The sequence below is a fragment of the Drosophila sulfurigaster genome, chromosome 2R (genome assembly GCF_023558435.1).
Source record: "Drosophila sulfurigaster albostrigata strain 15112-1811.04 chromosome 2R, ASM2355843v2, whole genome shotgun sequence".
In the NCBI taxonomy this organism is placed as follows: domain Eukaryota; kingdom Metazoa; phylum Arthropoda; class Insecta; order Diptera; family Drosophilidae; genus Drosophila; species Drosophila sulfurigaster.
Window position 1 is genome coordinate 22,154,450 of NC_084882.1, and position 13,412 is coordinate 22,167,861.

Here is a 13,412-nt window from a genome sequence, read left to right on the forward strand (position 1 = left end):
GCATTTGACGCCGACACAGAAAATGCGCGAACAAATTTTTTAGGGATGTAAGAAGCGCACTATCGATAGCACCATCGATAGTGGATGGGCCACTATCGAAGGTGTCTGCTGCCATCGTTGGTGGCTCGATAGTGCTAAACCATCGATAGTGGCGATAGTGCTATCGATAGTTCTCCACCTCTACTTTGCATCCAGAAGAATTGTTTCTCAAAACAAGGTAATGTATTTTAGTAAACTGAGTTTAGTGTTTGTTTTGGCTGGCCGCTAACCACCCCAAGTCCATTACAAAAGACTCACCTGTACATATGTATATAATAATATATTTCTAAAACGACACAAAATATTAGGTAGCAAGACAAAGTCTATCGATTTACATATATCCATCGCGGCGCTGAGGTAGAGACGACATCGACTACAAGGCATGGTCGATAGTGCATGGAGTTTCAGAATCTAGAGTGGGAATATCTATGGAGCATTGTCGAGAGCGGACCACAAAACAACAGAGAAGTAAAGCAAACTCCAAAATGACTTCAGTGGATGCTTTTTTTCAAGGATTTAGAGCCCTTGCGGCAGCGCTGTTATTCGTAGCCCTTACGAAATAACGCAATTTTTGAAAAATCGGCTCAGACGACTACAAAGAATGATTCTTTTATTTAGCGAGAATTGGCACCCACGAAAATGTAAAAGAGTAATGCACATCATTTACTGTTTTCTACTTTTTTTATGTATAGTAAATCTTAGTTTATAGTTATAAGTATTCGTGACTGGCTCAATGATAATATAGGTTACTTAGTACTGCAAGCTTCGTTTAGTGCCGATATCGTCAAGTATTTGACGCAGTTCTTCATCCTCGAAACGACCTTCCAGTGATGGGATTAATGCCTTGGCTTCCTCCGGCGCCTCCGGGCACAGATTGCCCAGCGCGGCCAGCTCAAATTTGTGCAGTTTCTTTTGCATTAAAAGACTAACAAGAAAAAACATATTTAAATACATCTTATTATAATAGAATCTTTTTAATATTACCTGCGCACAGACATGATGGTTTCTTTGTTCTTGAACTTGCGGAAACTATCAGTATAGGCATATGTTTTCATAAAGACTTCTGAAAACTCCTGCTCTTCATCGGCAGATTCATTTTGTCGCTTGCGATGATCGAGCAGCATGTGTACCTCCGATATCAGCAATGTTTCAGCATTTTCGAACTCTAAAAAAGAATTAAATAATGTATATAAGCAAACTTGGTGAATGAAGCATTTAATTATGCTTGTGCAATTTACAAGTGAAATGTAAATAATTCGTAACGATTTTAGTTGTAAGAATGCGGTCGAATGTGCCCATTTTCAACCAAGAAATCGTAAATTTGTCGCGTTTTATTCACGTCAATCTTTATGAGCCGCCGCGCGTCTCCCAACCGCAGATTGCCTAGCTTAGCATACTCGGCAATTAATTGGTTTTTGTACTCCAAATAGGCTTGGGGTATCAAGCGGGCAACGCTGCAAAGTGTGCGTTCTCCAGCATCTAACTTGGAGTAACCGGGAAGATCTGCAAGTAAAAGATAATTTGTATTATGCTGATCGAAAGTTACTCTTTCCAACATGACTTACCCGAAATATCCATGGGACTGGCCTTACGTCGCGGGTACATCGTGTAGACCCTGGAGCTGCTGCCCTGTGGCACCTGCTCCACATGCTGATTTTGCTCGTAATGATGTACCAACTGTTGCCAGTCCAAAGCATCGTTTTGTCGCTGCCGCAAGTATTCTCTTTGTGCATGCTGCCGCTGCTTATGCAGTCGCGAGTAAAGTGCCCCACCGCGAAGTGTGCGTACTCCATGCTGCCGCAGATCGTGTAGCCAATGAATGCGACTTTGGAGCTGGCGATAGTAGCGCAGTGATTCCACCAGTAGATCAAACTCAATGGGATCCGAGATTTGCATTAGAGCAAGAAAACGCATACAACTGGCATCGTTGCGAAAGACATTCACATATTTTGTTATCCAACTGACGGTGCGATTCGGCATGATGAGACCATGTTTTTGCATAATATTATAGCGCCGATGGCGTTCTCTATATAAGCATGAAAAGAGTTTTATTAGTAACTTGGAGAATATAAAGAATTTAATATATTGTGAGCCTACCTTAAGCGATTGTTATAGGCACGTGCAAGAGCAAACTGCAGTTCCTCGAACAGTTCTCGATCGAGCAGCTCAATATCATCGTCGTTAGTTTTCTGTTCATTCATAATTGTCAGCAGGCCTTCGGCAGACGCATCGTAAGGTGTATCAAAGTCGCCACGTGCACAACGATACCCAGCATTAATCTTAAACGGCACGGATGAAATATCATCATGACGAGGCGGCTCCAACGATCGCATTTTAAACACATACGGCATGCGTTCGGGCATGTAGCAAAGTCGGGCATGTTGCAAGCCCACTAAGCGTTCAAATATGCCACCAAAGAAACAGTCATGATAGTGCCGCTGAATTTCCTTAGCCAAGTGTCGTTTACCAAGAGCATTTTCAATAGCATCCCAATTACCATAGCCATGCGTTCGCAGTGCCTGGAGCAACGTTCGTTCATCGCGGGAAGTCCAACCACATTCGTTGGCAAATACCTGTATATCGTCACGTATTACAATGTAGGCATGATTGTTTCGATGTGGGCCCGTCTCGCGGCCACGTGCAAAACACGGTGGACAAAGCTGGATGTCCAGACATTCGGAGCACTTGATATAGGGTTCAGTGAGATTGGAACGACACGTGGCACATGCTAAATTAGATGTCTGACCGCTTGTCAGCATGCGACTATTGTCGATAGCAATAAGCTCCTCCATTTGATTGTGAAATGCCTGAGCATTGTAGAATACTGTGGAACAAATTGTCGCATCATCATTGCGAGCTCGTGAAAACTTTATTGGGCTCAACTGTTGCTGCACCTGACTTGTTTTCAATTTCACTGCAAATAGGTAATTCAGTATGTTATGCTAAAAAGTTGACGTCGGGCAAACATCCGAGGCACTCTATTTGTTTATCACTTGTAAATTGCATTTGCAAAACTAAACAATTTGTATTATTGATGTTCCTGTCGTTACCTTTGGGGAATTGCAAGTCTGCGGCATCCTCGTCCACCATATCAACTGGATTCATAAACGACATGATTGGGCTTCACTAAATTGCTGCACTTTGATATAATTGTAACGAATTCTGTTTTAATTATAAATGCAACTAAATTGTTTTCTTCTGCGATGCCGCCTTTTTAGTTAATTTGTGATAAATAATAGAGATAGAGAAACATCGACGGCCTATCGATATATCGATGGAAATTCAGTATAAATAGTGTGTTCAGCGTCAAAACACTTAAAAATATACTAAAATCTATGCACTTTTCAAAATTATAATGCTGATAATGTGTAAATAGATACACATCAATTTATTTTAATGCTATTGAATAAATAATTAGAATATTCATATTATTATTTAAATGACATTGATTTAGCACACCAAAATGTTCAGTTTAGTGTTGTAAAAGATTTGATGTCATGGTTCACAATAGTGTCATGGTACTATTGAATTATTCTGACAGCTCTGTTTTTATAAAAGCGGCATGGCGGCTTGTATATTTGGATACATTAAATTCGAAATATAAGTTTCTCACATCAAACTTTACGTGAAATCGCACAAAGTAATGAATGCCAATCATATAGAACAGCCGATCGTCGACCTTGCAGAGAAACTTCCAAAATACTGCAATTACTACAAGCATTTACTAGTCGAGGAATTGGTGCTTGAAGCAGATTTTAGGCAATTGCATTATGGAAAGTGCGCGGTTATAGGACGATTGTGTGCTATTCCCGATCACTTTAAGTTGGAGAACGTGACAGTGCCGCACTTGCCGAGGTAAGTTAACAGCTCTCAGTTTCAAACGGTCAGTTGCTCATTTCTTGCCGCACTTAGTGACTGCAAATTGCCCACCGGAGCGGTATCCGTGCTACTGTTGAACTTCAACTACGACGCGCCTGGCGACACAACTCTGGCACATGGGAATTACTGCGTTGTGCGTGGAGAGGTTGTACTGTGTAATGTGGAGCAGCCCAACAGTGAACTTTTAACCATAAGAGGCTTGTATGAACATTTATCGTTGCTGGGTGACGACAACAAAGGACGTTGCGCATTTCTTGAAACTATACAGAGGACTCATAAGCCAGCACTTAATGTGTGGCATGCACGACGCATAGATCTGGCCGAGGAGTTGCTGCAAAGTCGCCTAGAGGTGCGAGTGCTGTGCCAGAGCTGAGTGAGATGAATGCACATTACGTGAGTACATCACGAAGCAACCCTCTCTTTTACATATTCGCTCAGCTGTTCGATCAAACTGGGAGCATTGACAGCTGCGTGCAGCAAGCGCATTTGGAGCAGTCTAAAGACGCCGCTTGGCTGGAGTTTTGGCAACGTGAGGGACACGAGCTGCTTGAACAAAAGTGGCACAAAACTCATCCAGATTACAAGCAGGAGATCGAGGAAGCCACGAATGAGCAGCGGGAGAACTGGGAGACGTTGTGGCAGCAACATGCAAGCCAGTTGAGCGCACATTTCTGGCATATATTTACTTGTGCTTTTGAAAATTATGCAAACGATTTGTTGAATGGATTGGGAAATATTGAGGAAGTCCTGGACAACGTGGATGAATACTTCACTGATTTAAATATTCATCAAGATCCAGACAGTGCAAATAGTTCGGAAAGCGACGTGGATGAGGATGAATCATATTTGACTGCTAATGACGATCCCGATATTTGTGACGAGCAACAGCAATTAAAACTGCTGGGATTACCTACATCCTTTGGCACTAAAGTGACCCAAAAGAAGCGCAGAATAAAGCCAAAATTTCAAAGTGAATCTGACAGTGAAAGCGATTCAAATCAATTGGAAATGTCTAAGGATGGAGAGAAGGAAGCGGCACTGCACGCGGTGCAATCTCGCAACATTAAGAAAAAGAAACGCAAAAGAGAAAGTAAAATCCCAGAAAGCCTCAGAAATAACAATACCATGTTAAAATATTGGTTTAAACGTTTCTCACTGTTTTCACTTTTCGATCGAGGCATTCGATTGGATGATGAGAGCTGGTTCTCTGTCACCCCTGAGAAGATTGCCAAGCAGATTGCTCAGCGACTTGCTAGCGACATTGTGGTGGATGCATTTTGTGGCTGTGGTGGCAACGCTATACAATTCGCCAAATCCTGTCGACGTGTGGTTGCCATTGATATTGATGCTAATAAATTGGAGATGGCTAAGCATAATGCAGCAATTTACGGAGTGGCCGATAAAATAGAATTTATACACGCTGACTTTTTGCACTTTGCTAGCAGCACTCGCTTGCGTGCCGATGTTGTATTCCTGAGTCCACCTTGGGGAGGGCCGAATTATCAAAAGAGCGTATTCAACATTGAGGAGCATCTGCTGCCGGTCGGCGCCTCACAATTGATGCAATACGCCAGACGTCTTTCGGATAACATTGGCATTTACTTGCCCCGCAGCTCGAGCATTAAACAAGTGGTTGCTCTTTCGAATGTGGGACAACAGTGCGAAGTGGAGCACAGTTATTTGGATACTCGTTTGGTGGCCATAACTGCATACTTTGGCAATGTGATAAAGACTGAGACACAGCACAGTAAACAAGAAGAGTGACTATCACATATTTTGTATCACTAGATACAAATGATAGCAGTGAATATTATTTTTTCTAATTTTCACATAATATGAATAAATACGTATGTATGTATATAGGTGTAACTAAAAAATATTTGTTAAGCTGTAACTCATTAAATACTTGTTATTTACTTATTTGCAATGGGTGACAACTCTGTTAGCTAAAACGTACTTATTATAAATCTTAGCTTAGAGGTGGAACAATTTCAATGTTTGGTTATTGTAAACTATTCTAAGATAGATCGATTAATTTCGAAATTTAATTAATTGCCTAAAATAAGTATCTTTATCCCTAGTCTCTCTGGCTCTGGCTCATCTCAATTAAGAATTCTTTTTATTATTACAATAAAATAATTATAATAATAATAAATATCTTTATCGATCAATTTACGTTGATTCATTAACTTTGGTTTCGATCAAGCTTAATGCATTGTCACCACTAATTTAAATTCCTTTGGATGACGAAATTTATTATTATTGCGCAGCCGGTCGTCGAGAAGTTTGGAAAACTTTAAGCTCTAATATTTTTAATTTTTATTTAACTACACAGTGGAAATGGCTTACCAGAAGAGTAAATTTGGTAAGTCTTGAGTCTTGGTTATGCATATTAAGCTGAAGATCGATGAAGTTTCTACAGAGCATTCAGTTTATGCAAAGGATGTATGTATTTTGTTTTGTCTGATTTAAGCTTTGACCATGCCAGAAACGGATCAAGTATTGCACACCTTGCAATCGCTGGGAATTACCAAAAAGGAAGACCAGCCTAAGAGCAATTTCCCAAAGTACATGGAAAATAACAAGAAAATGATGAGGTTCTGGTACAAGCGCTATAAACTGTTTTCACGATTTGATCAAGGAATTAAGTTGGATGCTGAGAGCTGGTACTCAGTGACACCTGAGGGGGTTGCTGAGGAGATTGCTCAGCGACTCGCCTGCGACATTGTGGTGGATGCATTTTGTGGCTGTGGTGGCAATGCGATACAATTCGCCAAAACCTGTCGTCGTGTTATTGCCATTGATATCGATGCTAACAAATTGGCGATGGCTAAGCATAATGCAACCATTTACGGAGTGGCCGATAAAATAGAATTTATATACGCTGATTTTCTGCATTTTGCTAGCAGCACTCGCTTGCGTGCCGACGCCGTTTTCCTCAGCCCACCTTGGGGAGGAACAAATTATTCAAGAGAGGAATTCGATATTGAAAAGTATCTATTGCCGGTGGGTGCTACGAAAATGATGCAATATGCCAGGCGCATTTCGGAGAATGTCGGAATCTATTTGCCTCGCAGTTCGAATATTAAACAGGTGGTTGCTCTTGCAAAAGAGAAACAACATCGCGAAGTAGATATGAATTTTTTGGGTTCTAGTTGGGTAGCCATAACAGCTTACTTTTGGGATTTTAAGTTTTAATGTTCGTTTCTCTGTGCCATATTATTCAAAATAATATATTTTCATTAATATTCATACATATAGACATAGACATTTAGAATAAGAAACTATTACAAATGTAATTGAAATACAAATAAATATGCATATATATTTTTTAAAATTTGACATTTTATATGCGTTCTTTAGGAATGCATCCATTATGAATCTACTAGCTATAGAATTTAAGAAAGAATATGGACATATATGTACATAGATGGATGAATTATCACAAATGTAATTGAAATATAAATTCTTTTATTTTTATCAAATTCTATATTTGTTGTATGTACTTTAAGATTGGATTATAGACTCACATTAATTAGTTTAAAATATGTATAAAATAGAAGCTAGCAGTTATGGTTTATTTTTAGCAACTTTTAACAAAGTTGCTTACACATTGATAACAAGTTGACTAATAAACAAAGTCTGTCCTTAATACTTAATCTCTATCGCTGCACTCTATCGCTGCACTGTTCTGTGCTGTTGCTTCATTGGCCATGCACAAGAGTTGCCAAGACAGCAGCCAAAGCGGAAGCACTTTATCCAATTTAGAGAGCTTAAAATGCTATGGGAGTGTGTGTGGTCCATCTATAGTCTGTGGTGAGTTGGCACTGACCGATGGTCATAACCAGAATGCTTCCCAGGCTGCTTCTCCAGCCCCCACCCCTTGCATGCTGCTGTCGGCCACATTGCGACATTTAATTAAAAAGCAAACGAAACAAAACGGAACGCACGCCAATTTTAAGAACTTTGTAAAACAACTCTAAGCTTTTGGTTACCAAGCGGAGGGCAATTAACATGTCCATGTCACAAAAGTTACCCATAAATTCCAGCGTAGACGTGATAACAGCGAAACACTGCGAAACGACAGCAGCAACCCTTTTCGTTGTTAACAACATACTTAGGCAAGTCTGTTGAATGGGTGTGCGGGATGTAGGAGGGGGTTGGCGTTGTGGAAGAGGTGTGTATTTACGGAATTTCTAACTGGCTGCTAACAGGCGAATGGCATCTCGTTTTGCCTGTTCTTGTTGCTGTTGATGTCTTTCGGTATTTTGTGTGTTTTGATAGCAAGTATTTTTAGAAAAACTGTCTAATTAGTTTGATTAACTTGTTACTTTTAAATGGGGGTTGTAGAGAAACTAAAATCGTTGAAATTTGCTCTTCATTCAACTCTGATTTCTGACAGTGATTGCCAGTTAGGGATCCTTTAATTATGAAATTGCATAATTCTTTTATTGCTATATCACTTTTCTCGCGGACAATTCTGAATTGCAATAATGTGTTCTGTCTGAAATAAAGATTAATTAATATAAAAAAGACTATCGGGTAAATTAAATGAAACATGATTATTAGTTTCATTAGTTACTGAAAATAAAATAATTGTGTTGTGTTACATCTCATACTAAATCGATTCAAAGGAGCAGAAGCAAAGCATGCTAGGATAGCCGCATTAATTAAATTAATCTTCATCATTTCGGTGTTGCTGCGATTTATCTATTAGGGATTATGGACATGGAGAGGAAGGTCGGCGCTCTGATCGTGAGTAAAAGTGTTTGTGAATGGAGTTCTCACGGACACCTTTTCTTTGTCTTACAGTCTGTGTGTAAGTTAACAGCCGGATCGTATTTCATCTTTTACTCTCGTTACAGCAACAACAAACCAAAGGAATTATGAAGAATGGGTGGAATGGGTCTAATATCTGTCTGGGAATATTTCGAATTTGTTAAACAATCACATCGTTAATAGAATTAAAGATTGTCGAAAGGTTGTTGTCTACGATATTGGTAAATGAAAACGTTCATATTTGAATCTAATAAATAGAGAAATTTCTTTGAGAAATAGTAGTAATACACAAAGTACTAAACTGAATAAATGATTGATCTATCAATATTGAAACCACAAGGTAAATTCTCAAGCTTTTCAATCTTAAAAAAAAATTTTTGTCTCAAAACGATGGTTCAAGAATTAAATTATGCTTGAATATTTTATAAATCAGGACTTTTCCTTTCAAGAATTTTTCTTTAAGATCGAAAAGTTATCAAAACCAATTTTACACTTTTCAATCTAGATTAAAGTGTTCTATTAAGTTAATATAAAATAATAAAACAAAGGTATAGGCCAATTCGTATTGCGATTTTAAAATTGTCAACATACAGTAATAATTGCTGAAATAATGGAGTAATACTATTTCATATAGCTGCATATTTCTTGCTTATGATTTTTATCCATTCAGTTTATAAACACAAATTCTATTACATTTTTTGCTTGTATAAATTGAATTTTAATTGTTGTAAAAAATAATTGAAGAACTTTCCTTAATTATGTATTCTTTTGCATTGCTAATATATTTATTCTTTTTATACTGCAAAAAATCGAAAAACATTGCTTTCTTGAAAATTAATATTTATGTATATATATTATATACAAGAGTTATATTAAGAAAGAATGTTTATTTATTCGAGATAATAATATGTTTAAATAATTTAAATAAATTAACTTAAAAGTTATATTTTTCTAAGAGTTAGTTTCATTTTGATGCACCATAAATCAGCTATGCCCGATTATCATTGTTTGTTCCGGCTGCTCATCACGCTTAATTAGCTTCGCCTGGGAACTAAACTGCACCTGCACAATCGCATTTTAGACTTCCTCCCGGCTGGCTTCACGGCTTCAAGTAATCGCATTTGGTATTGTCAAAACTTGTAGGACAAATAAACCACCCCAGTGTTTAGGTTTGGGCAATGGCTTAACCATCCTCCGTCATCGTCGTCGACGTAGTCGTTGTTGTCATCGTCAAGTGGCACAAATTACAGATCAAACATGCAGTCAATGTTGCAGTTGTGGGGTGACCATTTGTCAAGAACGTTGACAATATTACGTTAAAATTAAATAGCGTAATAAAAGGGTGACTTAATTTGTTTTTGCCCCGACAGACGCCACCACTCACGATTACGATTACGATACGATTACGGCCGAGATGAGCTGTGAACACGTGCTTCCTTTCTAATAAAATACGCGAACTCTCATATCTGGTTATTGTAGACAGAGACCCAAAACATCATCCGCCGTAAGTCGCCACTTTTTATGAAGCGTCCTTCCTTGTTATTGAAATTTGTTGTCAACCCCTCAGCAATATGCGGCGGCTGTAAAACGGCAATTACGCGTGTCTAATAATGGGACCAGGGCCCTATACGCAAATACTGCAAAGATTTAAGTAGCCGATAATTCCAGTACTGACGCGTGACACAATTTGTTTGTCTTTTAATAACAATTTTCACAGAATATACTTTTCATCACAACCGGATACTGAAAACATGTGCCATAGAAACCAATTAATGGAGTATGCTAAAGAAAGCTATTAAGTCGTTATCCTGTTAATGTTGTTTAAGGCCTTTGGAGAATCTCTTTATAAATATACCATAGCAATAAATAAATTTATTTGCCACCAGAGAAGCTGTAATAAAATATAAAGACTTTAGTATTAATTATTCCTTAATTCAATTAACGAGGAGATAATTTATTCATTGTTTACAATTAGCAATAATACAATAAAATAATATAATATGGGGAATATATTTATAAAAAAAACCATGACTTAAATTATTGTTAATTTAAATATTGAATTGGAAGCGCATCCTAAGTATTAAGATAGTTTTAATGAAAACTAATTATGATGTATTAAAATAAACTTGAATATAACAACATTATTTTGTCGAACGTTAAGCTACCAAAAGTTTACGAACGCTTTGAAAAAGTTATTTATGTTTGTGGCAATGCAAGTACTTTAATAATATGAACGCTTAAGAAAAGATTTATTTTAAGCTATGTACAAATTATTAGATTAGTATCAGACCAGAGAGGAGAAATATTGGCATACTTGGGATAATTTAACAGGTAGTTAGTTAAAAATCCTGTATGTTGTTGTGCTGCACAAGACAATAATTGAAGATATTGTTTTTTTTTTTATAATATAGATAGAATTGGATTCGAGGTTCATTAAAACAAGTAAATAAGTAAAGGAACTTTATTTAGTGGTGCACTAATACTTATATAATTATAGTGAAATTTTTATTGGAATGGTTTCTCAAGGAAGTAATCAACTTATTGATAATTTCTGCTTATTACGATATACAATATATCGTTTGACTTCCAGTAGTACTTCCGAGGAAATGTGCACACGAAGAGAACTTACCAAGAGAAATAAGTAGCTCAGTTATTGTGGCCACAAACAAAGGTGGACACACATTTGGCTTATTGATTAAGGATTATTCATGGCCGTGGCATTAAAATTAATAAATGTTGCCAATGTCAGAGCGGAATCACATCAGGAACAAGAGCAGGAATAACAACCAGTTACTGCCACTTGTGCGTACATACATACATACATATACATACATATGTATGTAAGGATTTCTGCACACACATACTTACACCAGCAATAACAACCACAACCACAATAATAACAATAACAATAACAACTTTGTCCCTGGGCAATAAAAAAATGCCAAGTATCGCACAAAATAAGAGCAATAATATTTAATAAATGTGCACACACACACACACAAACACACTCTGATGCGATACGAGGAGTATGTGTGTATAGAGCATACAATATGTTTTTATTTTGGTGGTTGAATGCGAAAAACCATAAATAAATATACACAGCCACAGACACACACACACACACACACACAAAAACTCTCATACAGAAAAGCGCATAAAAAGATTAAAACGTGTCGGCATCTCCGTCTCCCTGTATAGGTAGGCAGGATTTCTGTATACGCGTTTCTATGTGTGTGTTCGTGTGTGTGTGTGTGTGTGTGCCATGCCTTTTTTGGTTGAATGCTTGAGCAAGGCGGGCTGGCGAACTGCCTGGATGGCTGGCTGGGTCTCTCGGGCAAGAGGATGAGCTGCTGGGTGGCCAGCTAACATCACCATCCCCTTGGCTGGCGCCCATTCCAACCCTCGGGGCGCTCCGACATCATCATTCTTCATGGCATTTCGGTGAAAAAGAATGCTTTTGATCTTCACAAGCGAATGATTTTTAATATGACTTTTTGCTGATGATGATGACGTCGAGCGGGCGACGAGCGGGCGTGCTGCTGTTGCTTTTAGCTTCAAAAAATATGTTTACAATATACTACATACATATACGCATATGCAGCATATACAAAATACATGTAAGCGCATACATGAAGTAATCGGACAGTCAATCAGTTCATTTTACTGCAGGTGACGCACAAAAGTATGCTACGTTTCTTGTTTGCTTCACTGCAACATAAAAAACGATACTAATTAAGCTTAATTAAACGTCAATGTAATGCAGTTTACAACAGCCGCACATTTATACGAACTCAACGCACACATTCTCACACGCACACGCACACACTCATACAGCTGTGAATCGCAGCGCCTAAAATTAGGCTAACTCAAAGCTTCCTCATTTGCGCTTCGAGGCATTAGACGAGCTTCATTGGGTGCTCTGGAGTGGTGGTTGCTTGGATAGTTGGGTGCTTGGGTGGTTGGGCGGTTGGGGTGGTCGACGTCACCGCACTGGCATAATGATGGTAATTTGTTGGTTTGGCCAAAAGAGCAAACGGCATGCTTGGAATTTCAATTAATTTCCATAATTTCCAACGCTTTATGAACGAACAAAAGCAAAGCAAATGCGTCGCGATAACGAGGGTGTTTTTTTGTTGAGCCGACAAGGAAAAACTCAAGACAGAGCGCGAGACCGAGACTGAGCCCGAGAACAACAATGCGAACAAGAAAGAGACCGACTCCGACCCGGATACAAAATGCTATGCCAAAGTCTTTCGGTTTGTCCATCTGTCTGTTTGTTTGTCTATGGCTATTCACATTCCTTAAGACCGTGGCCTGATTAGCTCAAAAGGTAAATGGTTTTATTTACAAATTATAGCTAAAATAGTAATATATTTATGTATTTGCAGCAGAGCTTTACTAGATTGTTTTTGGAGCTAAACATTTTCATGTTAAGTTATTGTATTGTAAATATATTTTTGTACAATAAATTAAGCATTTATACAAAAGATATTAAAGCCTTACAGGCCTAAGAATCTGTTAAAATTTTTTGTATTTTCATATTAAATGTTATATATTTTAAACAGAAAACAAAATATATTATATTATAACACTAAAAGAAAAACTTTGAGTGAAAGTTTGTATCAGTTTTGTGGGCAAATTTTAACAGAATTTTAAGTTTAATTTTGGGATTACATAGTATGCATATATCAGAGTAAGTTTCAAAAAGTTTACCG

General features: G+C 38.0%; 4 protein-coding genes across 5 annotated transcripts; 3 read left to right on the plus strand and 1 right to left on the minus strand.

The window, feature by feature from the left end:
• Positions 1–627: 627 nt before the first annotated feature.
• Positions 628–3,321, minus strand: LOC133836355 (DNA-directed RNA polymerase II subunit Rpb4). Of its 2 annotated transcripts, XM_062266802.1 has the most exons (5): positions 3,090–3,321; positions 2,137–2,953; positions 1,605–2,065; positions 1,278–1,542; positions 1,063–1,204 (listed from the first exon to the last, which is right to left on the minus strand). In XM_062266802.1, the coding sequence occupies exons 1-4, from the start codon at positions 3,151–3,153 to the stop codon at positions 1,307–1,309; spliced, it is 1,578 nt and encodes a 525-aa protein (XP_062122786.1). In that variant the 5' UTR covers positions 3,154–3,321; the 3' UTR covers positions 1,063–1,204; positions 1,278–1,306. The 2 variants fall into 2 exon arrangements, with proteins under 2 accessions (XP_062122787.1, XP_062122786.1); XM_062266803.1 differs by lacking the exons at positions 1,278–1,542; positions 1,605–2,065; positions 2,137–2,953 and adding an exon at positions 628–964 and having other exon boundaries at positions 1,024–1,204; positions 3,090–3,280.
• A 251-nt stretch (positions 3,322–3,572) lies between these two features.
• Positions 3,573–4,291, plus strand: LOC133836358 (uncharacterized). Its single transcript, XM_062266806.1, has 2 exons — positions 3,573–3,894; positions 3,952–4,291. Exons 1-2 carry the CDS (start codon positions 3,683–3,685, stop codon positions 4,289–4,291), a joined length of 552 nt encoding a protein of 183 aa, XP_062122790.1. The 5' UTR covers positions 3,573–3,682.
• A 5-nt stretch (positions 4,292–4,296) lies between these two features.
• Positions 4,297–6,074, plus strand: LOC133836356 (trimethylguanosine synthase). The gene has a single exon (XM_062266804.1). The coding sequence runs from the start codon at positions 4,297–4,299 to the stop codon at positions 5,680–5,682; it is 1,386 nt and encodes a 461-aa protein (XP_062122788.1). The 3' UTR covers positions 5,683–6,074.
• A 75-nt stretch (positions 6,075–6,149) lies between these two features.
• On the plus strand, positions 6,150–7,247 carry LOC133836357 (trimethylguanosine synthase-like). Its single transcript, XM_062266805.1, has 2 exons — positions 6,150–6,283; positions 6,392–7,247. The coding sequence occupies exons 1-2, from the start codon at positions 6,259–6,261 to the stop codon at positions 7,114–7,116; spliced, it is 750 nt and encodes a 249-aa protein (XP_062122789.1). The 5' UTR covers positions 6,150–6,258; the 3' UTR covers positions 7,117–7,247.
• Positions 7,248–13,412: the final 6,165 nt, after the last annotated feature.